The 24,150-nt window shown below is 43.0% G+C and overlaps 1 protein-coding gene across 2 annotated transcripts in view; it reads left to right on the forward strand.

Annotated features, from left to right (window-relative positions):
* The first annotated feature begins 871 nt into the window (after window positions 1–871).
* LOC133114573 (sarcoplasmic/endoplasmic reticulum calcium ATPase 1-like) overlaps window positions 872–24,150 on the forward strand; it is a 38,339-nt gene continuing 15,060 nt past the window's right edge. For both annotated transcript variants that reach the window (XM_061224077.1, XM_061224076.1), the window contains exons 1-12: window positions 872–1,224; window positions 3,614–3,631; window positions 3,970–4,052; window positions 8,881–8,985; window positions 9,755–9,893; window positions 11,034–11,114; window positions 15,787–15,872; window positions 16,322–16,619; window positions 18,903–19,069; window positions 20,985–21,073; window positions 21,608–21,710; window positions 23,225–23,356. In XM_061224077.1, coding sequence (XP_061080061.1) covers window positions 1,107–1,224; window positions 3,614–3,631; window positions 3,970–4,052; window positions 8,881–8,985; window positions 9,755–9,893; window positions 11,034–11,114; window positions 15,787–15,872; window positions 16,322–16,619; window positions 18,903–19,069; window positions 20,985–21,073; window positions 21,608–21,710; window positions 23,225–23,356 — 1,419 coding nt within the window. In that variant the 5' untranslated portion in view covers window positions 872–1,106. The remainder of the gene's footprint in view (window positions 1,225–3,613; window positions 3,632–3,969; window positions 4,053–8,880; window positions 8,986–9,754; window positions 9,894–11,033; window positions 11,115–15,786; window positions 15,873–16,321; window positions 16,620–18,902; window positions 19,070–20,984; window positions 21,074–21,607; window positions 21,711–23,224; window positions 23,357–24,150) is intronic.

The raw sequence follows: 24,150 nt of genomic DNA on the forward strand, positions 1-24,150 counted from the left end.
TAAAGCTAGGCTAGGGTGACCAAATATTGTATTTCTAAAACAAAGACGACACGGGCATACTGAACACAATATTCGGCTGTTTTTACATTTTACATTTTTAAGAATTAACAAATCCCCTCGCGGCAGTCATTTTTTCTGAAACAAATAGAAGAAATGTCCGGGAAAAAGAGGCCAGCCTAGTTCGGTTCCATCATAGACGCTGGAACTGAGGGATTGAATGCAAATGCATCTGAGCGCATGGTTTTAGCATAGACTGTATTACGGTTTTTACTAGCATCGGGCTAGTAGCTCAGAACAGCAGGGCTTCTGGCCTTGCGCAGAGATTGTAATAATAGTATTGCATTGTACTGTGTGTATGCAGTGTGGGCTAGCCATCCATGCAATGATTAGCACATGTTAGCATCTCTCTTTTCTTAAACTCGCCGAGTTATGTCCAATGACATCTGTCGCTTTCCGAATGCACTCTGATCCCTCCAGACCGCAGTCCTGCCCATTGTCTCTTGCCAGTCAATGTGTGTTGTACTGATCTTCCTCCATCTTCCTCTACCTCCCTCACAGGCCCAGCGACACTTGAGCCATCACTCAACGCCCCCCACCCAATTCCACCTCTCTGTCCCCACCCCCCATTCTACTGACCATGCATGTTCCAAAAACAGACCTCATTTTCATTTCACGCTGCCCCCTTTACAGTTGTTGCCCTCTTCCTCTGACCTACCCCCCGTCTCCCCTCCCAGGCCCCGCCCCCCATGCCCATATCCGACGACCTCAGCCAATGGGGAGTGCTCGCTGGGCGTGTCGCCACCAATGGGCTACCTAGTGGCTGTATAAAACTATCAAAATTAGTGCCAGTTTGCACTTTCTGTCAGGCCAGCACTCCTGTAGGAGGAGGAAGAGAGAGAGAGAGAGAGAGAGAGGGGGAGAGAGAAAGAGAGAGAAAGAGAGAGTGAGAAGGGACTGCGTTTTAGTCCCTATCCCACACTTGTTTAGAAAGTGGTGGGCAGAAGTCAGTAACTAATCGCTGAAAAACAACAACAAAAAAGAAGACAGACGATTATAAGTGTTTTAATTTCTTTATTTTCCTGGAAGTCTCCCCCTGTTGTAAAAGGATGGAGAACGCGCACACCAAAGAGCCGGCTGACTGCCTGTCACACTTCTCTGTGAACGAAGCCACCGGCCTCTCCCCCGATCAGTTCCAGAAGAATCTGGCCAAGTTCGGCTACAACGGTGAGAGAGGGATGGAGTGGTGATGTCACCTGAACTACAGGTGGGGTGGGAGGGTGGGGGTGGAGGAGGGGTTTATGTGGGAAAGCTCACGGATTGGGCAATGTTACCAAGTGATGTGCAGAACAGAAAGCAGCAGCAAAGCTTGAGTTTGGCGAGTCATGGCTGACCAGTGTCAACTGGGAATAACCTGCAACAAACGAGATGGTGCAGGTAGCTTTGGTGTTTGGATTGCTGGATAGCTAACAGAAGCAAATGGTATCCAGTGACGTGGGTGTGTGTGTGTGTGTGTGTGTGTGTGTGTGTGTGTGTGTGTGTGTGTGGATGGGCGGGGTTTGATGAGCAGGAGTGACCCAGGTGGGAAAAAAGGTAAGAAAAAGAGATGGATTGCATTCAGAGAGATAAAGTGAAAGAATGAGTGAGGCTGATGCATTCTGGGAATGGACACTGGAGAAGGCTTTGGCTGAGAACCACACTGACCTAGAGAAGGGGGACAGGGAGTGTTTGGAAGGCAGAGAGAGGCAGGTGTATGGTAGTAAGATAATGGAAGACTTTGGACAATGTGTTGTGGGCTGCACCATGCCTGAGCAGTGCAGTACCTGGACACTTGGAGTCTTCATTGCTTGTTTACCCATAATGCCTGTGCTTCATTGTTTTCACTCTGAGTGTGTGGTACCCGTCAGGCTTTGGGCCTGTGTGTCAGTGCATCGTGGTTCAGGGAAGACGAAGAGTGTGAGGCCTCAGTGAGTGAATGAGTCTGGCCCTGAGGAAGAGGAGGGGAGAGGAAGGAGAGATGGGCAGGGTGGAGAAGAACAGGCTGGTTGCCACACATGGACATGCCAGGAGCTGCTGCTTATGTAGTGTAGGATCTGATGCATCTTAATGAATTAATCTGTTCTTATATGCAGTGAAATATGTAGTTTTTATATGAGCTGAATGGATTCTGAAAAGATTTTATGAATGTGTAGTCTTTAAATATGCTGAGTGAATTCATAAAGAGCCAATGAATCTAGTTTTTATATGAGCTGAATGGATTCTGAAAGGATTTTATGAATGTGTAGTTTTTGTATATGCTGAATGAATTCATAAGCAGTCAATACATCTGTATTTTTTATATGTGCTAAATGGAGTCAAAAAGCAGTTGATGAATGTGTAGTTTTCATATGCACTGAATGGAGTCAGAAATGAGTGGATTAATCTGTCGTTTTTATCTGTGCTGAATGGATACTGACAGGATCTGATGAATGTGTAGTTTTTATATATGCTGAATGGATTCGGAAAGGAGTCGATGAATCTTGTTTTTATATGAGCTGAATGGAGCCAGAAAGGAGTTGATGAATCTTGTTTTTATATGAGCTGAATGGAGCCAGAAAGGAGTTGATGAATCTGTAGTTTGTATATGTGGTGAATAGATTCAGAAAGGTGCCAATGAATCTGTCGTTTCTATATGTGCTGAATGGATTCAAAAAGGAGTAGATTAATCTGTAGTTTTTATATGTTGTGAATGGATTCAGAAATGAGTAAATTAATCTAGTTTTTATATGTGGTGAATAGATTCAGAAAGGAGTCAATTAATCTGTAGTTTTTATGTGTGCTGAATGAATTCAGAAATGAGTCGATGAATTGGTAGTTATTATATGTGGTGAATGGAAATCAGATGGGAGTTGATGAATATGTAGCTTTTGTATGTGTTGAATGGATTTAGAAAGGAGTAGACGGGTATGTAGTGTTTTTGAATGAATGGATGAATGAATGAAAGAATGAATGAATGAATGAATGAATGAATGAATGAGGAGCACAGGGTATTTTTAGGCAGTCTAAGGAGCACTTGGGCAGTGAGAAACTATAATAGATGTAAATAGATTTTCTGGCACAGCAATGCAATGTGATGATCTTCATTTGTCTATATGCTACAAACAATGATAGCATGTGAACAGGCCTTCTGTTCCTCTCCAATATGCAGGAATTGTTGAAGAACCAATATAAAAGCTAAATGTTTGTCATCTGTGTGAACTGTGTGAACTTTTTTCCTCATGGTCTGAATATAGTTCAGTCAAAACTTTAGTAAAATCAGCTAACAAACTACTGACAGCTACATATTCATTCTTACAGTGTAAAATGGCCTCTGTGTTGGCCCACCCCATGGATCTTTATATGTGTATTCTGTACATAAGAGTATGATTATAACTGTGCTTCTGTCTATTGTCTATAAACTGTACCAGTTTCACTTCTGATCACTGTTCAAAGCTATGAAATGAATTGATCATTGGGCCTGAACTCACCCTCTATCTCTCCCCCAATCTCTCCTCTCTCCTCCTCTCCCTCTCTCTCTCCCTCTTTTCCCCTCCCTCCATCTTTCTCTCACTCTCTCTCTTGTGTGCATCTCCTGCAGAGCTCCCTGCTGAGGAGGGTAAGTACTCATTCACCATGCTTCACTTTGACTGCTCTGACTCTGCTCTGACTCTGATTTTACTGATTTGACTCTGATTTACTGTACATCCAAGCTTCATTACCCAAATCAGTACATTTATCGCTTTATAGAAAAAGGTATATTTAGCATAGTAATACAGTTGTGAGTAATGTTACTCAAACATGTTGTTATTTATACACCCATACACACTCAGGCACACAAATACAAGTACTCACACACACACACACACACACATACACACACACACAGGTGCACATGCGTTCATTCCAGCAAATATAACAAATGCTTTATTTAGTCCCTTTCTTTCTCTCACTCAGGTAAAACCATCTGGGAATTGATTATTGAACAGTTTGAAGACCTATTAGTCAGAATTCTGCTGCTGGCTGCCTGCATCTCTTTTGTGAGTATATGGCTGCAATGTTCACCGGCATCGTACTGAACCATATCACCAAATCAGATCAGCATCGTACTGAACCATATCACCAAATCAGATCAGCATCGTACTGAACCATATCACCAAATCAGATCAGCATCGTACTGAACCGTATCACCAAATCAGATCAGCATCGTACTGAACCATATCACCAAATCAGATCAGCATCGTACTGAACCATATCACCAAATCAGATCAGCATCGTACTGAACCATATCACCAAATCAGATCAGCATCGTACTGAACCATATCACCAAATCAGATCAGCATCGTACTGAACCATATCACCAAATCAGATCAGCATCGTACTGAACCATATCACCAAATCAGATCAGCATCGTACTGAACCTTATCACCAAATCAGATCAGCATCGTACTGAACCATATCACCAAATAAGCAACTTACAGTTGAGACAGGAACTGAATTAGGGTCTGAGATTTGAGAACAGGAACTAAATTAGGGTTTGAGATATGAGAACATGAACTGAATTAGGGTCTGAGATACCATCTGAGGACAGGAAGTGAATTACAGTCTCTGAGATATAAGAACAGGAACTGAATTAGAGTCTGAGATATGAGAACAGTAACTTAATTTGAGTCTGAGATATACATATATACATTACATTAATGCAGGAGCAATGCAGGTTAAGGGCCTTGCTCATGGGCCAGATGGCTGTGCGGATCTTATTGTGGCTACACCGGGACCTTGCGGGTCCCAGTCATGTACCTTAACCACTACACTACAGGCCGCCCCTGGCACGCTCACTGGAAGCTCCCGACTGCCTCTCTGATGCCCCCACCTGTCAGTCGCATCTGTAGGGGTGCTAGGCCCCATTGGTGGTGGTTGAGTGTCCCCCTCATCATTTTGAGTGTCTGGAAAACAGCCAAATAGATAGTAATGATAAATCTATTTATCTCTATGCTGACAAGTGGGTTTTTTTTCGCTCAGTTTAACAAACTACTACAAACTACAATGAATACATCACTAGTATTGCATTATTAGTGTGAAATACAGCACTTGGTCTTAGCGGTAGCTCAGCCTGTCAGATCGCTGGCCCCGGGCCACCACGACGGCCTGCTATCTCTGTAGCCAGCTGGCTGGAAGCCGCACAGCCAACCCCCTCTACCCGATACGCACAACGTCTCCCCCGATCGCGTGAGACTGCACCCTGGGGCCAAGCTCAGGGGTACAGGGGGGAGGGGGGGGGGCACTTTCATCACTGCCGGCCGCTGTACTCTGCTAATCGGGCCCTTCACACGTGAATGCGTCTTAGGCCTGTTCAGCCTCCCTCCCTCCGCACTCCATAAACGTCCATAAACGTTTGGTTACCTCTGCTTACAGTCTCCATTGATCGTCCGTGAATACTAGGCAACAGCCCTGCGCCTGCTTTTAATGCCACAGCAGTCTGCCCCAGTACTTGTGTAGGTTATGAGCCCTTACTGGTGAAATTAACTGCAGTAAAGTCAAAAACAACCGTGATCCTTTGTAACCCCTTTCATATATTCTCTAATTTCATATTTTACTGCCATTGGACTTCTCCTTGCCTTTCTGAATTGCGTGAATGGAACTCAATTCAGCCAATATACTGCACAGTATATGTATCATCATCACGTCTGGCATCGTTAAGTACCACACCTTTTAATTTTAAAGAGAATTTTGTTGTGTTATTGACTATGGGAATCCCAATGCTCCCTTGTCATGCTGTAAACCCACTCATCCACTCTACCTCTCTAGCTAAAGGTCTTCAGCTGAATTATTATTACCCACTCATCCACTCTAACTCTCTCGCTGGGTATTTTATAATAGTCAAGTATAAGATAAAATCAATGATTTGTGTTACTCCATCATGTACTCCAGAAGTGAAAAAAACACCATATTAGCACTCAACCATAATAACCTAATAATTTAGGGTGGTAATGGACCAGGGCCCAGTGAACCACTGCAGACCCCATAAAAAGTAGTTTGTTGACTTTTTACTTTTTTACTTCACTGCAGTAGTGGTAGAATTCACAAGAAGTGCCAATGGCCTGTCAGCAGAATCCAAAAGCATGAACCCATAAACGTTCATTGTTAACTTTACTTGTTCAATCGAACATTGAAAGTGAAAGCTTTCAATTATATTATATCAACCAATATTTCTGTCAACTATTTCTGTCACATCCTCAATAAACGGCAGAAGTGTCAGAACTTTAAAAACTGACATATTTTCTGAATCTCGATTTTGTTTGGCTGCTGTCGACGAGGCCAATTGGTCTCATCATACGGTTATTATGTGAATGAAGTCATTGTAATGATGACCAGTGTTACAAACCCTGATACATTTTCAATGTTGTCGGTCCATAACATTGAATTTTGTGAAAATGTGAGTTTAAAAATGATAAAAACTATCTCCATATCACAATAAAATTCCAAATTAGGACAATTGTTAAGGTTGAACTGATATTTTCTCACAATAATCATGTTGATTTCCAGAAATTATTTTTTTGGTTGCCTACTTATGTACACTCACTGAGAAAATGGTAAAATGGTAAATGGTTGGCATTTATATAGCACCTTTATCCAAAGCGCTATACAATTGATGCTTCTCATTCACCCATTCATACACACACTCACACCAACGGCGATTGGCTGCCATGCAAGGTACCGACCAGCTCGTCAGGAGCATTTAGGGGTTAGGTGTCTTGCTCGGGGACACTTCGACACAGCCCGGGCAGGGGATTGAACTGGCAACCCTCCGACTGCCAGACGACTGCTCTTACCGCCTGAGCCATGTCGCCCCATATTTAGGAGCACTTTAGGAACACCTGTACACCTACTTATTATTGCAATTATATAATCAGCCAATTGTGTGGCAGCAATGCAATGCATACAATCATGCAGATATGGTTCAGGAGCTTCAGTTAATGTTCACATCAACCATCAGAATGGGGAAAAAATGAGATCTTTGACCGTGGAATGATTGTTGGTGCCAGAGAGGGTGCTTTCAGTATCTCAGAAACTGCTGATCTCCTGGAATTTTCACCCTCAACAGTCTTAGAGTTTGCAAAAAACAAAAAAACATCCAGTGAGCAGCAGTTCTGCAGGCAGAAACGCCTTGTTAATGTGAGACGTCAGAGGAGAATGGCCAGATGGGTCAAAGCTGACTGGAAGGTGACAGTAACACAAATAACCACACATTACAACAGTGGTATGCAGAAGTGCATCTCTAATCACACAACACGTCAAACCTCAAAGTGGATAGGCTATAGCAACAGAAGACTCAATAAGTCTAAAAAATAAGTCTAATAATTACCTAATAAAGTGCTCACTGAGTGTATGCAGGAGCACTAACTTGGAAGACTGTTCACCATTTTCACTGATTGTTATTCTCTTGTGCTGGTAGGCTTTCCCCAGGTTGCCAACTTACACATCTTCCTCTGCTTCTTGGCATTCAGAAAGGAGTGTGGTACCAATTTGGACTCGGTACTACTGAGTAGTTTTTCTACTACTACTACTACTGTAGAAAAACTGATATTGTTACATTTGAAAAATTTTGGCATGGACTTGGTTTCAAGGTATCGTTTCTTCTGACATGCCTAGTTTAGAGGGGCAGCATCCTGTCACAGCACGTTAACCTCTCCCTCTGCCTCTTAAAGTTTGTTTTGGAGAAGAGATGGGGGAGTGTTGGACATAGGATATTAATCTCCCCCCCCCCCCTCTTCCCAGGACAGCTGTCATTTTGGCCCTAGAAGGAGAGGACTGGAGTGAGGGGATGGGAGAGGGGAAAAAGGGGGCGAGGGTTTATTTTAAGAAAGTCTCAAGCCAGGCCGAGAAACTGTATCCTTCGGAAAAGGTCAAGGATGGAGGGAGCGAGAGGCTTCCGTGGAACGAGGGGGGAGGGGAGGGCCAGGGATGACCAGGTACTGCAGGGGCGGAATAGCACCGCAATAACATTGGGCAATATAGTGCAATGTTGATTTATATCTCATTGGTGTGAGAGTATTATGAAAGCGCAGCCATGTTCAGAATGGACCAGCTATATCAATCTATCACAAGAAGAGTGGGATGGCCAGAGAGAGTTTTATTCTCTTTGAGATACATGCACAAACTGTTAAGCTCAGATAGAGACAGGAAGTGGATGGAGAGACTGATTAGCTTTTGGATGCAAAAGTTCTTCTCCCTTTCCTTCATATATTTTGGGCTCAGTGTGTTTCCACTTCAGTGGCAATGTGTGTGTGCCTGTGCGTGTAAACAGTGGTGCTTTCTTAAATAGAACAGTAATCAACAGTGCATGACTACTCTCTCTTTCCTCTCTCTCTCTCTCTGTGTACAGAGAGACTGTTGAGAGAGAGAGAGAGAGAGAGAGAGAGAGAGAGAGAGAGAGAGAGAGAGAGAGAGAGAGGAGTTTTTAATTTTGACTAGACAGTGGGCAGCTTGTTAAAATGAATATTTCATTGTAGCCATTGAGGGAGTTATCTCTGTTTCACATAAATCAAAATAGTGTCTACTCATTTGTGCAAAACCAGTTACCAACCAGAGCTCAAACCTCTTTCAAATTTAAATTAAAGTTCAAATTCAAGATGATTTATTGGCAGCTGATTTTTAAATTCTACCATCGCGTCAAGTTGAACAGCAACAAGTTGAACAGGCTACACGTTGTACTGCTGTTTTACTGTATGGTGGCTATGCTGTTGTTGGGTGGTTACTCACCCTCTCTCTCCCTCTCTCTCTCTCTCTTTCTATCTCTCTCTTTCTCCTTCTCTCTCTCTTTCTCTCTCTCTCTCCCCCTCTCTCCCTCTCTTTGTGTATCATTAGGTGCTGGCCTGGTTTGAGGAGGGTGAGGAGACTGTCACAGCCTTTGTGGAGCCCTTTGTTATTCTCCTTATCCTAATTGCTAATGCTGTGGTGGGAGTGTGGCAGGTGAGTGGAACAGCATGTCCCAATTAGAGCTCTATAGAATGACCGAGTATAGAGGCAGGAGGCTGTGCAGGTGGGGGAAGAGCTGAGCTTGGTACACTCTGGGCTGTATTAAAAGTAACCAGGGCAAGAGTGCTCATTTTACAGGTCAAAAGGGTCTGAGCTAAAGCAGGCTAGCTTTGGCATTAGGGGCCAAAGTTTAAGAATGAAAGAGTGCTCATATTACAGCGAAGGGTCGCTCTAAAAACGCATGGAATTAGTCATGTTAAAAAAGGGCTCCATGTTACATTTGTACTGAAATAGTCATGTTTAAAAGTGATTATGTTAAATAGTCATGTTTAACAGTGTGAGGCAAAATGGCAGACCTGTGCATCCAAAGGGAGAAACATACGTGTGTTAACAGTGCAAAGTTGTGCACTGTCTCTCCAGGTAGAGTAGACAGTAGAGACTTGTTTTAATGTGTTTACATGTATCTGTTAGATCCAGTGTGACTAATAAACTCATACATGTTAAATAGCCATGTTGTGGAGAAATAAAAAATTATGTGTTGAAGCTACTTTGCAAAAATAAGAATGCCTATTAGCATTGTTATAATATAATGTTAAGAAAGAGATCTATATTACACTTACAATGGACTCATTCAAATAGGGGTTCACACTGAAAGGACTAGATATTCATAATGCATTGTTGACTTAAACAGACCTTTATGGGGAAGGGAAGGAAATCTTTACTCAGGCTAGGAACTATAATGGTTTTGCTTTTGTACACTCAGGAGCGCAATGCAGAGAGTGCCATTGAGGCTCTGAAGGAGTACGAGCCCGAGATGGGGAAGGTTTACCGTGCAGACAGAAAGAGTGTCCAGCGGATCAAGGCCAGGGAGATTGTGCCTGGAGACATTGTTGAGGTGTCTGGTAAGATTGATGTACACCCTGTTTCTGCACAGCTCAACCCAGTGTGACATAACCCACTGAACTGAGTCATGATAGTCACACAGTCAAAATATGACCCTGAGCATTCGGACAAAAAACAAACAAGCACCCACAAACATTTACAGTTTACAGTTCTGAGATGTTGATTTTACACCAGGAGACTGTGCACTTCCTGTCAGCTGAGGTCACTTCCTGTTTACAGAGGGCCAGGCAGACAAGCTGAGAGAATATAAAATAATAAAGACAGAGGGAGAGAAAAGGGTGGCTGGGGGAGGGGGGTGTTACATCTTTGGAAGAGTGAGAAGTATTATGAGGATTAAAAAGGAAGGGGAGACAGCAGGTTGTGTCCTTGGGAGAGGAGGTGAGACAGAGAAGCTGTTTGTCCTTATAAGGGCATGAGAGGGAGGGAAAGGGTAGAGGGAGTGAGCCGGTTGAGAACTTGCTGAGGGAAGGAAAACAAAAGCTTAAATATAAATACATGACAACACCTCTCTCTCTCCCTCTTTAATTCTTTCTTGCGCCTTTTCCCCCTTTCCTCTTCTATTCCCTATCTCCTTCTTTCCCTCTCTTTCTTTCTCTCCACCTCTGTTATTCTCTCACTCTGCTCATGTACCTGCACACACCTGCATTCCCCAGTCAGTCAGTGGACACCGTCAGCATTCAGAGAGACTTCACTTATAGCAGGGGAGTGTGTGCATAGAGCCATTCAATGAGCCAATTCATGTGATGGGCTGGTACACCAGTGAAGGCTATTGCCATGAACATGCTATGCAGTTTTCCTGGGTGTACATGGGTGAAAATAAACTGACAGAGGGAGAAATTGACAGAACTTGCCTTGACCTTTATCCTTTAATGAACAAAAATGTTCTCACAACTGTACCTTCTTCTCCCAAAAGACTTCTGGAATGGACAGTAGCAAACAGCCAATGTCCAAGCCAGATAATTTGACACCTGATTGCTTAATCAGATGAGATTTATGAGAGCAGTTGGATAGAGAGGCAGCAACAGCAGCCATGGTATGGGACCAGGTCCAGGATTAGGAAAACAGGAATTTCATTGCCCTGCTGAAGTTCAGTATTCCCAGTATTCGCAGTATGCACCTTTCTCCCTGTGTTTCCCCAGTTGGTGACAAAGTCCCCGCTGACATCAGAATCACTGCTATTCGCTCCACAACCCTGCGGGTTGACCAGTCCATCCTTACCGGTAAGTCTTAAAAAGTTTTAAGCATTAAAGTATTTTTTACATGATACAAGTGATGCACATTGCAGTTAAATATTTTTTACATATCATTTGTTTTATTTTTATTACATTTCCTTTGTTGTGTAGGTTTGAGGATAAGGAGAATAAAAGACCGGGATTTAACCTATGTCTCCTACAGGGGACTTCTAATCTAAGTATCTAATCTTACAGGACATTGACATAATGCTGAGTCACAGGACACTGTCAGGTCATAACAACACCCCCCATCCCCATAAAAACACCCCCCATTGCATCTCTTAGCAACACCCCCCATCCCCATTTTAAATCAAAATTTTAATCCTTTATTTTCTTACTTTTCTCCTTGCTTGGAATCTCCAGTTTTATTTGAAGGAGGCTCGCTTGCAATATTCTCTGTTGATTCAGCAGGGTGCAGATGCAAACATTATTGAACCTATAAGGCTGTAATGCAATGATATTGAACCAAAGGGCAGTAATGTGATGGTATTTAACCTAAGGGCAGTAATGCGATTTTATTGCACCTAAGGGCAGTAATGCGATGTTATTGAATCTAAGGGCAGTAATGTGATGATATTGAATCTAAGGGCAGTAATGTGATGATATTGAATCTAAGGGCAGTAATGTGATGATATTGAATCTAAGGGCAGTAATGTGATGATATTGATCCTAAGGGCAGTAATGTGATGATATTGAATCTAAGGGCAGTAATGTGATGATATTGAATCTAAGGGCAGTAATGTGATGTTATTGATCCTAAAGGCAGAAATGGGATGTTATTGACCTGATGAGGGCAGAAATGCATTTTTATTGAACCTAAAGGCAGTAATATGATGTTATTGAACCTAAAGGCATTAATGTGACGTTATTGATCCTAAGGGCAGTAACGTGATGTTCTTGATCCTAAGGGCAGTAATGTGATGATATTGAACCTAAGGACAGTAATGTGATGATATTGAATCGAAGGGCAGTAATGTGATGTTATTGGATCTACGGGCAGTAATGTGATGTTATTGATCCTAAGGGCAGTAATGTGATGTTATTGATCCTAAGGGCAGTGATGTGGTGATATCGATCCTAAGGGCAGTAATATGACATTATTGATCCTAAGGACAGTAATGTGATGTTATTGAATCTAAGGGCAGTAATGTGATGTTATTGATCCTAAGGGCAGTAATGTGAGTTATTGATCCTAAGGGCAGTAATATGACATTATTGATCCTAAGGACAGTAATGTGATGTTATTGAATCTAAGGGCAGTAATGTGATGTTATTGAATCTAAGGGCAGTAATGTGATGATATTGATCCTAAAGGCAGTAATGTGATGTTATTGATCCTAAGGGCAGCAATGTGATGTTATTGATCCTAAGGGCAGTAATGTGATGTTATTGATCCTAAGGGCAGTAATGTGATGTTATTGAATCTAAGGGCAGTAATGTGATGATATTGAATCAAAGGGCAGTAATGTGATGTTATTGAATCTACGGGCAGTCATGTGAGTTATTGATCCTAAGGGCAGTAATATGACATTATTGATCCTAAGGACAGTAATGTGATGTTATTGAATCTAAGGGCAGTAATGTGATGTTATTGATCCTAAGGGCAGTAATGTGATGATATTGAACCTAAGGGCAGTAATGTGATGATATTGAATCGAAGGGCAGTGATGTGGTGATATCGATCCTAAGGGCAGTAATATGACATTATTGATCCTAAGGACAGTAATGTGATGTTATTGAATCTAAGGGCAGTAATGTGATGTTATTGAATCTAAGGGCAGTAATGTGATGATATTGATCCTAAAGGCAGTAATGTGATGTTATTTATCCTAAGGGCAGCAATGTGATGTTATTGAATCTAAGGGCAGTAATGTGATGATATTGAATCTAAGGGCAGTAATGTGATGTTATTGATCCTAAGGGCAGTGATGTGATGATATCGATCCTAAGGGCAGTAATGTGATGATATTGATCCTAAGGACAGTAATGTGATGTTATTGAATCTAAGGGCAGTAATGTGATGTTATTGATCCTAAGGGCAGTAATGTGAGTTATTGATCCTAAGGGCAGTAATATGACATTATTGATCCTAAGGACAGTAATGTGATGTTATTGAATCTAAGGGCAGTAATGTGATGTTATTGAATCTAAGGGCAGTAATGTGATGATATTGATCCTAAAGGCAGTAATGTGATGTTATTTATCCTAAGGGCAGCAATGTGATGTTATTGAATCTAAGGGCAGTAATGTGATGATATTGAATCTAAGGGCAGTAATGTGATGTTATTGATCCTAAGGGCAGTGATGTGATGATATCGATCCTAAGGGCAGTAATGTGATGATATTGATCCTAAGGGCAGTAATGTGATGTTATTGAATCTAAGGGCAGTAATGTGATGTTATTGATCCTAAGGGCAGTAATGTGATGTTATTGAACCTAAGGGCAGTAATGTGATGTTATTGATCCTAAGGGCAGTAATGTGATGTTATTGAATCTAAGGGCAGTAATGTGATGTTATTGATCCTAAGGGCAGTAATGTGATGATATTGAATCTAAGGGCAGTAATGTGATTTTATTGAACCTAAGGGCAGTAATGTGAGTTATTGATCCTAAGGGCAGTAATGTGATGATTTTGATCCTAAGGGCAGTAATGTGATGATATTGATCCTAAGGGCAGTAATGTGATGTTATTGAATCTAAGGGCAGTAATGTGATGTTATTGATCCTAAGGGCAGTAATGTGATGTTATTGAATCTAAGGGCAGTAATGTGATGTTATTGATCCTAAGGGCAGTAATGTGATGATATTGAATCTAAGGGCAGTAATGTGATTTTATTGAACCTAAGGGCAGTAATGTGAGTTATTGATCCTAAGGGCAGTAATGTGATGATTTTGATCCTAAGGGCAGTAATGTGATGATATTGATCCTAAGGGCAGTAATGTGATGTTATTGAATCTAAGGGCAGTAATGTGATGATATTGATCCTAAGGGCAGTAATGTGATGTTATTGAATCTAAGGGCAGTAATGTGATGTTATTGATCCTAAGGGCAGTAATGTGATGTTATTGAATCTAAGGGCAGTAATGTGATGATATTGATCCTAAGGGCAGTATTGTGATGTTATTCAATCTAAGGGCAGTAATGTGATTTTATTGAACCTAAGGGCAGTAATGTGATGTTATTGATCCTAAGGGCAGTAATGTGATGTTATTGAATCTAAGGGCAGTAATGTGATGATATTGATCCTAAGGGCAGTAATGTGATGTTATTGAATCTAAGGGCAGTAATGTGATGATATTGACCCTAAAGGCAGTAATGTGATGTTATTGAATCTAAGGGCAGTAATGTGATGTTATTGAATCTAAGAGCAGTAATGTGACATTATTGATCCTAAGGGCAGTAATGTGATGTTATTGATCCTAAGGGCAGTAATGTGATGATATTGATCCTAATGGCAGTAATGTGATGTTATTAAATCTAAGGGCAGTAATGTGACATTATTGAATCTAAGGGCACTAATGTGACATTATTGATCCTAAGGGCAGTAATGTGATGTTATTGAATCTAAGGGCAGTAATGTGATGTTATTGAATCTAAGAGCAGTAATGTGACATTATTGATCCTAAAGGCAGTAATGTGATGTTATTGATCCGAAGGGCAGTAATGTGATGTTATTGAATCTAAGGGCAGTAATGTGATGATATTGATCCTAAGGGCAGTAATGTGATGTTATTGAATCTAAGGGCAGTAATGTGATGATATTGACCCTAAAGGCAGTAATGTGATGTTATTGAATCTAAGGGCAGTAATGTGATGTTATTGAATCTAAGAGCAGTAATGTGACATTATTGATCCTAAGGGCAGTAATGTGATGTTATTGATCCTAAGGGCAGTAATGTGATGATATTGATCCTAATGGCAGTAATGTGATGTTATTGAATCTAAGGGCAGTAATGTGACATTATTGAATCTAAGGGCACTAATGTGACATTATTGATCCTAAGGGCAGTAATGTGATGTTATTGAATCTAAGGGCAGTAATGTGATGTTATTGAATCTAAGAGCAGTAATGTGACATTATTGATCCTAAAGGCAGTAATGTGATGTTATTGATCCGAAGGGCAGTAATGTGATGTTATTGAATCTAAGGGCAGTAATGTGATGATATTGATCCTAAGGGCAGTAATGTGATGATATTGCAGAATTACGGTGAAAAAATGGCCAGCGTTATCCATGATCTCATTAGTCAGGTAGAACCCTGACAGGCTAACGTCTGAACATTTGCTTTATTTTTCTGAATTATAATTAGAGCTACATTATGTTTGTGTGTAAAGACATACCACTTTGCTGATGTTAGCTAGTTATTGTGGTAAAAACATCATCACATGTAGCCAAATTCAGAGCTCTTGAAATACTGCTGCATAGCATTCGAATCTGGCAACCATTCGCAGGGCAGTGTCATGCTTTGGGTTATTACCCACTACCAGCTGTTTTAAAACCTAGCTTGAGCTGGTCAAACCATGCTGCGTATAGTGCTGGTCTGAATTGGTCAACCAGCTGTTTAAAAACGTAGTTTGGGGAGGGAGGGAGGTTCAAATGACAAATTGAATAGGGCCGATCAGTCATGAAACATACTGAAATCTTTCTACCGCTCTTAGGCGAGTCTGTGAGCGTGATCAAACACACTGAAGCTGTACCCGACCCCAGAGCAGTCAACCAGGACAAGAAGAACATGCTCTTCTCTGTGAGTGTCTCTCCCTCCCTCCTCCATCCATCCCTCCATCTCTCCCTCTATCCATCCCTCCATAAAGGGTATGTAGCTCTTGGATGTGTTACCCCACCCCCTCTCCCAGCTTAATGAATGCATCTCTCATTCCCTCCATGGAGCTTCTCGGCTGCTCTACGTGTGTGAGGCTGCTTATTCTCAGTGTTGCTCTGGGGGGGGGTTTGATGTCCAAGAACAGTGTTTTGCAACTTCAGTCCTCAGGACTCACTTGCCAGAAGGTTTTTGTTGTAACCAGAAACCCACACATCTGATTTAATGAACTAATCAAATCACCAAAAATGCCTTTGTTTAGTTAAATCAGATGTGTGAGCTCCTGGTTACAAGACTTACAAAACCTTCTGCCAAGTGGGTCCTGAGGACCGGAGATGAGAAACACTGCCCTAAACCTCTCCCTCCCTCCTCCTCAGGGCACCAACATCGCCGCCGGTAAGGCCATCGGCGTCGCCGTGGCGACTGGCGTCTCCACCGAGATTGGCAAGATCCGCGACCAGATGGCCGCCACCGAGCAGGAGAAGACGCCCCTGCAGCAGAAGCTGGACGAGTTCGGCGAGCAGCTGTCCAAGGTCATCTCGCTCATCTGCGTGGCCGTCTGGATGATCAACATCGGCCACTTCAACGACCCCGTCCACGGTGGATCCTGGATCCGAGGCGCCGTCTACTACTTCAAGATTGCTGTGGCCCTGGCTGTGGCCGCCATTCCCGAAGGTGCGGCTTTGTTTTTTTTTCATTTGCCAAGAGCAACATGGCTGCAGATGGGGACGACTAGCTAGCATTGTTCAACCTAAATTGCATCCATTCGTTTTAAAAAGGTGTTGGTGGCAAAATAAATGGAATGTACATTTAAAATCAATGTCTCCTATCGACTTAGAGGGTTGATGCATTGTGGGTTCAGAGATGCTCTTCTGCTTACCACTGTTGTAATGTGTGGTTATTTGCGTCAACCAGAGATGAGGACTCGAGTCAGCAAGTCGGACTCAAATCGCACTTGTGTGTTGGACTCCAGACTCATGAAAAATAAGAGTCCACCAAATGCCATCATGAAAATGACGAAGCGAAGCATGACTATTTTTCAGTTATTCATATGAAACATAATCCTTCGTTAAAACACACCCAACGTTGTGTGCCTTTCAGCTGCAACCATAGCACTATTTCATGCAGCATAGCTAGCTAAGGTTACAGTTCCCTTCTTGTGGCCTTTGAGTTTAAAGAATTCAGGCTCATCGAGCCAAACAAAATGATTGCAACTCGCAAAATCTGCAGCATTATAATAAAATATGCAGGAGCAACCAAGCTGATCCCACAGTTGTTCTCTGTTGCCTTAACATAACTTGGCTAAACTGATTTGTTGGCCAAATGACATTACATGACATTACAAGGCATTTAGCAGATGCTCTTATCCAGATCGACATACAACGTGCAGATCAAACACAAGTACAAGTGTGAAGAGGACCTGAGAGGACAGTACAGTTCCGAGTCCTAGTGTAAGCATACAGATATAATTGGAACCCTTGTAGAATACATCAACTTCCAAACTAGCATACCACAGTTGGCAGCTAGCATACCCCGAGTACAACAATACAATAACTAATACAAAGAGCAACAATATCTATACAACTATATAAGTGCCATTACAGTCTATGGCATATATAAGGCTAATCATGATAGTGAGTTAGGGAGGGAAAGGTGTAGCCTGAAGAGATGAGTCTTCAGTCTGCGCTTGAAAGAGGTCAGAGACTCTACTGTTCTGACATCCACCGGGAGGTCATTCCACCACCGTGGGGCCAGAACAGACAGCAGTCATGAGCAAGAAGTGCAGGTGTGGTAAGGGGGAGGCGCCAGACGGCACAAAGTGGCAGAATGGAGGGGTCTTGCTGGTGTATAGGTCTTGATAAGTGATTGAATATATACAGGGACTGATCCCTTAACTGCTTGGTATGTGAGCACCAAAGTTTTTAATTTGATGCGAGCCATAACAGGCAGCCAGTGGAGGTTGCTGAGCAGGGGGGTGACATGCTTGACAAATGATGCGTTTCAGATTCTGTCACCATTTAATCAGCCTCACAGCGCAAATGTTCTCATTTTGTTGACTGGCAAGTTATAGCGATATTGGTTTGCATTTCCAATGGTTGATGTTGAAAATTAAAGCTAATGTATGCAAGCTAGAGAACCACGAGCGTAATGCACAGTAATGTTAAAACAAACTTCTTCAGGTTGGCTTGAAAAGCCCCTTACATTTTCATTGTCAACATAGTTCACACAAATAGCTGCGCTTTCAGTAAAATGGTCATCTAATGGGATTTTGATCTGGAGCTTGATCAAGGGTTGCACTTTTTTAAAAAGCTTTTAGTACGATCTCAATATGCAAGCAGGACAGCGAGTTAGGTGAGTTGAATGTCTTGTTACGAGACATTATGTAGTAGTTGCATGGACATTTTTTTGGTATTCCAGGGTCATAAAAATATGAACTGTATGTATTTTAGTGAGAGCTTGTTTGTAATAGACATTAGATGTTTATCACACCATTCTCTGCCAACTCTAGAGACTGTTGTTTCTGAAAATCAGCAGTTTCTGAGATATTCAAACGACCCTGTCTGGCACCAACAATCCTTCCACAGTCAAAGTCACATTTTAGTCACATTTCTTCCTCATTCTGACGTTTGGTCTGAACAACAGCTGAACCTCTTGACCATGTCTGCATGTTTTTATGCATTTAGTTGTTGACACATGATTGACTGATTCGATATTTGCATTAGAAAGCAGGTTTACAGGTCCACCTAATAAAGCGCTCATGGAGGGTATATATACGGGGAAGACGTCTGCAGCCATTTTGTTCACCACGCACTACCTTGAAACTGTTAGCGGACATTGAAGGTAGAACAGGAGAAAAGTCTGAACATGTTGACGTGCGTTAGCTTACGTTGGCAGTCTTGGACACACGTCCGGGGGTGGGTTGGGAGTCTTAGGCTTAACCCCCAGCACGTTCTGCAGGTCTGCCTGCTGTCATCACCACCTGCCTGGCCCTGGGCACCCGCCGCATGGCCAAGAAGAACGCCATCGTCAGGAGCCTGCCCTCTGTGGAGACCCTCGGCTGCACCTCTGTCATCTGCTCTGACAAAACCGGTACCCTCACCACCAACCAGATGTGTGTGACCAAGGTGAGAGAGGCCTGGGAGCCTCCAGCAACCTCACCCTCACCCACACCCACACCCTCACCTTAACCCTCACCCTCATCCTCACCTTAACCCTTACCCTCACCCTCACCTTAACCCTCACCCTCACCCTCACCCTAACCCTAACCCTAACCTTAACCCTCACCCTCACCCTCACCTTAACCCTCACCCTCACCCTCACCTTGACCCTCACCCTCACTTTAACCCTCACCCTCACCCTCACCTTAACCCTCACCCTCACCTTGACCCTAACCCTGACCCTCACCCTCATCTTCACCTTCACTTTAACCCTCACCCTCACCCTCACCTTCACCTTCACCTTAACCCTCACCCTCACCCTCACCTTAACCCTCACCCTGACCCTCACCCTCATCTTCACCTTCACTTTAACCCTCACCCTCACCCTCACCTTAACCCTCACCCTCACCTTCACCTTCACCTTAACCCTCACCCTCACCCTCACCTTAACCCTTACCCTCACCCTCACCTTAACCCTCACCCTCACCCTTACCTTAACCCTCACCCTCACCTTAACCCTCACCCTCACCTTAACCCTCACCCTCACCCTCACCTTAACCCTCACCTTCACCTTCACCTTAACCCTCACCCTCGCCCTCACCTTAACCCTCACCCTCACCCTCACCTTAACCCTCACCCTCACCCTCACCCTCACCCTAACCCTCACCTTCACCTTCACCTTCACCTTAACCCTCACCCTAACCATCACCCTCGCTCTCACCTTCACCTTCACCTTCACCCTAACCCTCACCCTCACCTTAACCCTCACCCTCATCCTCACCCTCACCCTAACCCTAACCCTCACCCTCACCTTGACCCTCACCCTCACCTTCACCTTAACCCTCACCCTCACCCTCACCTTAACCCTCACCCTCACCCTCCTCCTCACCCTAACCCTAACCCTAACCCTCACCCTCACCTTAACCCTCACCCTCACCCTAACCCTCACCATAAATCACTGGACACACCCCTTACAAACAATGACTGCAACGACTGTCAAGTAAACCTGTAGTTTAACTGCAGAGCAATACTGCATTATAACTGCAGCAATACTGCAATGAAATACCAGTGTGGCCAGTTTCAGACTCCTAATGGTCAAGAGAGGAATTGCAGCAACAAACACCATCAAACCACAACATATACTGTTTTGGAAAGTTGACAGTGACAAACGCGACATAGCTTGCCATCTTGTCATAGTGTTCTAGTAATAAAATATTTGCTGAACAGGTGACTTTATGAATTGTTGACTTTAGTGTGCTGCACAACACTATTTATATGTTTTGTCTTTTTGAAGTTTTCACTTTAGTCAACCAACTATATTGTGAACAAGCAACTTATTTGGCAAAGTAACTAGCTGGCTATTCAACTATGATATGATAGCATACCAGAAACGATGCAACTGCAACTTACAGTTTGAGACAAATAAAGGTTTAGCTAAACACGCATGATTCAACACGTAAAGAGATAAAGATAGAGTGCTTGCCGAATTTACAAATATCCACCCGAGACACAACACTCGCTACTATTTTCGTATTGCCTCAGGTGGAAAAGGGACAAGAGGCACTGCACATCTGCCCCAGTTTGAATATGGGCTGAACATTGCGGGGAACCGATAAGGCTTTCTCAGATATTGGGGGACCGATAAGGCTTTCTCAGATATTGGGGGGCCACGTCCCCCGTGTAAAAGACGTTGATGTGGAGGGCAAGACGGCATTGAATGAAGCGTTGTGTATGTTCATAACTAATGATTCATGAAGTCTCTCTGTGAGAGAGGTGTACTAATCCTGTGTTCCAGAAACTCGTACCTCTGAGGTCGGAAGGTCATACGAGTTTCCGAGATACCTCTCTTTCTTTCTCTCTCTCACTTATTCTCTCTCTACAGATGTTCGTCATTGAGAAAGTGGAGGAGGAGAACGTTATCCTGGATGAGTTCAGCATCTCTGGCTCCAAGTACACCCCTGAGGGAGAAGTGTAAGTGAGAGTCACACACGACACTGCTGCCTGCCCACACAACACACACACACACACACACACATATGCACACACACACATACACCCCACACTGCTGCCCACAGACACAACACACTGCTGCTCTCAGCCACACCACACACACACACATATGCACACGCACACACACAAACACACATATGCACACGCACACACACACACACATACATATGCACATGCGCACACACACGCACACACACATATGCACATGCACACACACACACACACACACACACACACATACTCGTATCTGTGGGAAGCAGCATTCTCAGTAATTACATGAAATTTACAGTCAATTTACAGCAAAAAAAACCTACATAAAACCACAGATGAGTCACATTTTGGGCTTTATTATTGGTTATTTGTATGCATCTGTGTGTGTGAGCATGCATGTGTGCATGTGTGCATGTCTGTGTAAGTGTGTGTGTGTGTGTGCGTGGTAGTGATATTATTTATGAGTGTAACAGGAGTGCTGTGATTTCTCTCTCTCACACACAGCTCAAAGGGCAGTTCTCTGGTTCAGTGTGGACAGTACGATGGCCTGGTCGAGTTGGCCACCATCTGTGCCTTGTGTAATGACTCCTCTCTCGACTACAATGAGGTTAGTCCACCACTCGCCCATTTCTGTACAGATCTCTTTCTTTAATTCAAATTAATATGAGCTTTATTGCCATGGCAAGGGTGCACTGTCTACACTGTCATAACGCACCGAAATAAATAAAAATACAGAAGAAAGAGATATAATTCTAAATCAAGAAGATAGCACATACAATTAACAATGGATGATAAAAAGTTATTTATTTATCTCTCTTTACTGTCTCCCTCACCCCCTCTCTCTCAAATTAAAATTCAAAATGCCTTATTGGCATGAAATACATTCATATATATTGCCAAAGTGTACATACAGAAAGGAATCGGAATACGAATGCAAACAACATGAAATAGAAACAACATTGTGTCAACAACAATTTAAACAGTGTGGTAATGTCCACATTGAGTGTCTATGTAAGAATAAGAATAATAACATTACAAATAATATTAAAAATACTGGGAAAAAGAAAATTAGGGAAAGAAGAAATATTACATTACATTATTATATTATTTATCTGGCACGTTTATCCAAAGCGACTTACAGTTGATTAGACCGAGCAGGAGACAGTCCCCCCTGGAGCAATGTGGGGTTAAGGGCCTTGCTCAAGGGCCCAAAAGCTGGGCAGAGCTTGTCATGCATCGGGGCTGGAACCACCAACTGTCCGGGTCCCATGTACCTTAACCACTTGGCTACAGGCTGGGGCCCCATAGCAATCTAGTGTTTTGTGTTTTGATTGCATCATCCCAATATCCCAGCTAAGAGATTTTGGTCTGTTTCATAATTTGTTGGTAAACAGTGCTGGTCTGAAGCTGTTCTATTTTGTGTTAGTTGGGTTAATGGGTTTGTCAGCTTCATGACCAGCTGGCTGAGCAGACTCTTAAGGACTGAGCTCTCAGCCTTAAACTGCATGCATCGAATTTAGGTGAATCCAGAATTTTTATACTCTTTTTTGGATTTGACCTAATTCTGCCCTGCATGCATTATTTGGTGTTTTCCTTTGTACTCGTAAGATGTTTCTACAAAATTCTACATGCAGGGTCTCTATTGGATGCTTGTCCCATGTAGGATAGTTCTGCTGGCTGAGTGGACCCTGTACCGCCCTTCCATACAGAGCAATAGCAATGGGCTGAATAACACAATATAATTATTTTAACCAGATTTTAATCGTTAGAACAATTTTTTTAAGTTTTCTTTTTATAGCATAAAGTGCTCTTCAAGCCTTTTCTTTGAAAACATTCACCATGCTAAAGCTCCCTGATTCAGTAATTGTCCAACCAATGTAGGTATAATTTAGGGTCTGTTTTTGGGTGGTGTTGCCTAGAAGAAACTGGAATCTGTTTTGCTGATGTCAGGCTTTTTTCTGGAAGATCATTATCTTTGTCTTTTTAGTTTACGGTCAGTGCCCATTCCTGACAGAAAGCCTCCACCAGAGCAAAGTTATCTCTCTCTCTCTTTCTCTCCATCTCACGCCCTCTCTCTGTCTCTCTCTGTCCCCCCCTCCTTTCTTTCTCTCTCTCTACCAGTCTAAAGGCATCTATGAGAAGGTGGGCGAGGCCACAGAGACAGCCCTGTGCTGTCTGGTGGAGAAAATGAACGTGTTTAACACGGAGGTGCGCGGGCTCTCCAAGGTCGAGAGGGCAAACACCTGCTGCTCAGTGAGTACCAACCACATGTACCTCCCCAACATTCACCTCCACACTCTACACCTCCTCTAACATTCAGCTCCACACTCTACACCTCCTCTAACATTCAGCTCCACACTCTACACCTCCTCTAACATTCAGCTCCACACTCTACACCTCCTCTAACATTCAGCTCCACACTCTACACCTCCTCTAACATTCAGCTCCACACTCTACACCTCCTCTAACATTCAGCTCCACACTCTACACCTCCTCTAACATTCAGCTCCACACTCTACACCTCCTCTAACATTCAGCTCCACACTCTACACCTCCTCTAATATTCAGCTCCACACTCTACACCTCCTCTAACATTCAGCTCCACACCCTACACCTCCTCTAACATTCAGCTCCACACTCTACACCTCCTCTAATATTCAGCTCCACACTCTACACCTCCTCTAATATTCAGCTCCACACTCTACACCTCCTCTAACATTCAGCTCCACACTCTGTACCTCCCCATGTCGACATTTGTTCACCTCTGATTCTCCCCACATTAGTCAATAGCAGATTTGTCTTCTGTAGCAGGACTTTTAGTTCCCACTTCTGGCAGTAGTCTGGCAAATTTGACCTCAATGGAACTGGCCAATCTGCATTTGCATGCATTGTAATTTCTTGATTAAGCACCCCAGGTACAAACTCATTGTTGTCAATTTAACATTATTTTTATGGTGAGTTACCCAGTTGTCATTTCTCCTGCAGCACTGCCCTGTATATTTATGTAGAATCAGTGTGCCACAGGGCTGCATGCCGTACTGTACGCC

The sequence above is a fragment of the Conger conger genome, chromosome 16, assembly GCF_963514075.1.
Source record: "Conger conger chromosome 16, fConCon1.1, whole genome shotgun sequence".
NCBI lineage: Eukaryota > Metazoa > Chordata > Actinopteri > Anguilliformes > Congridae > Conger > Conger conger.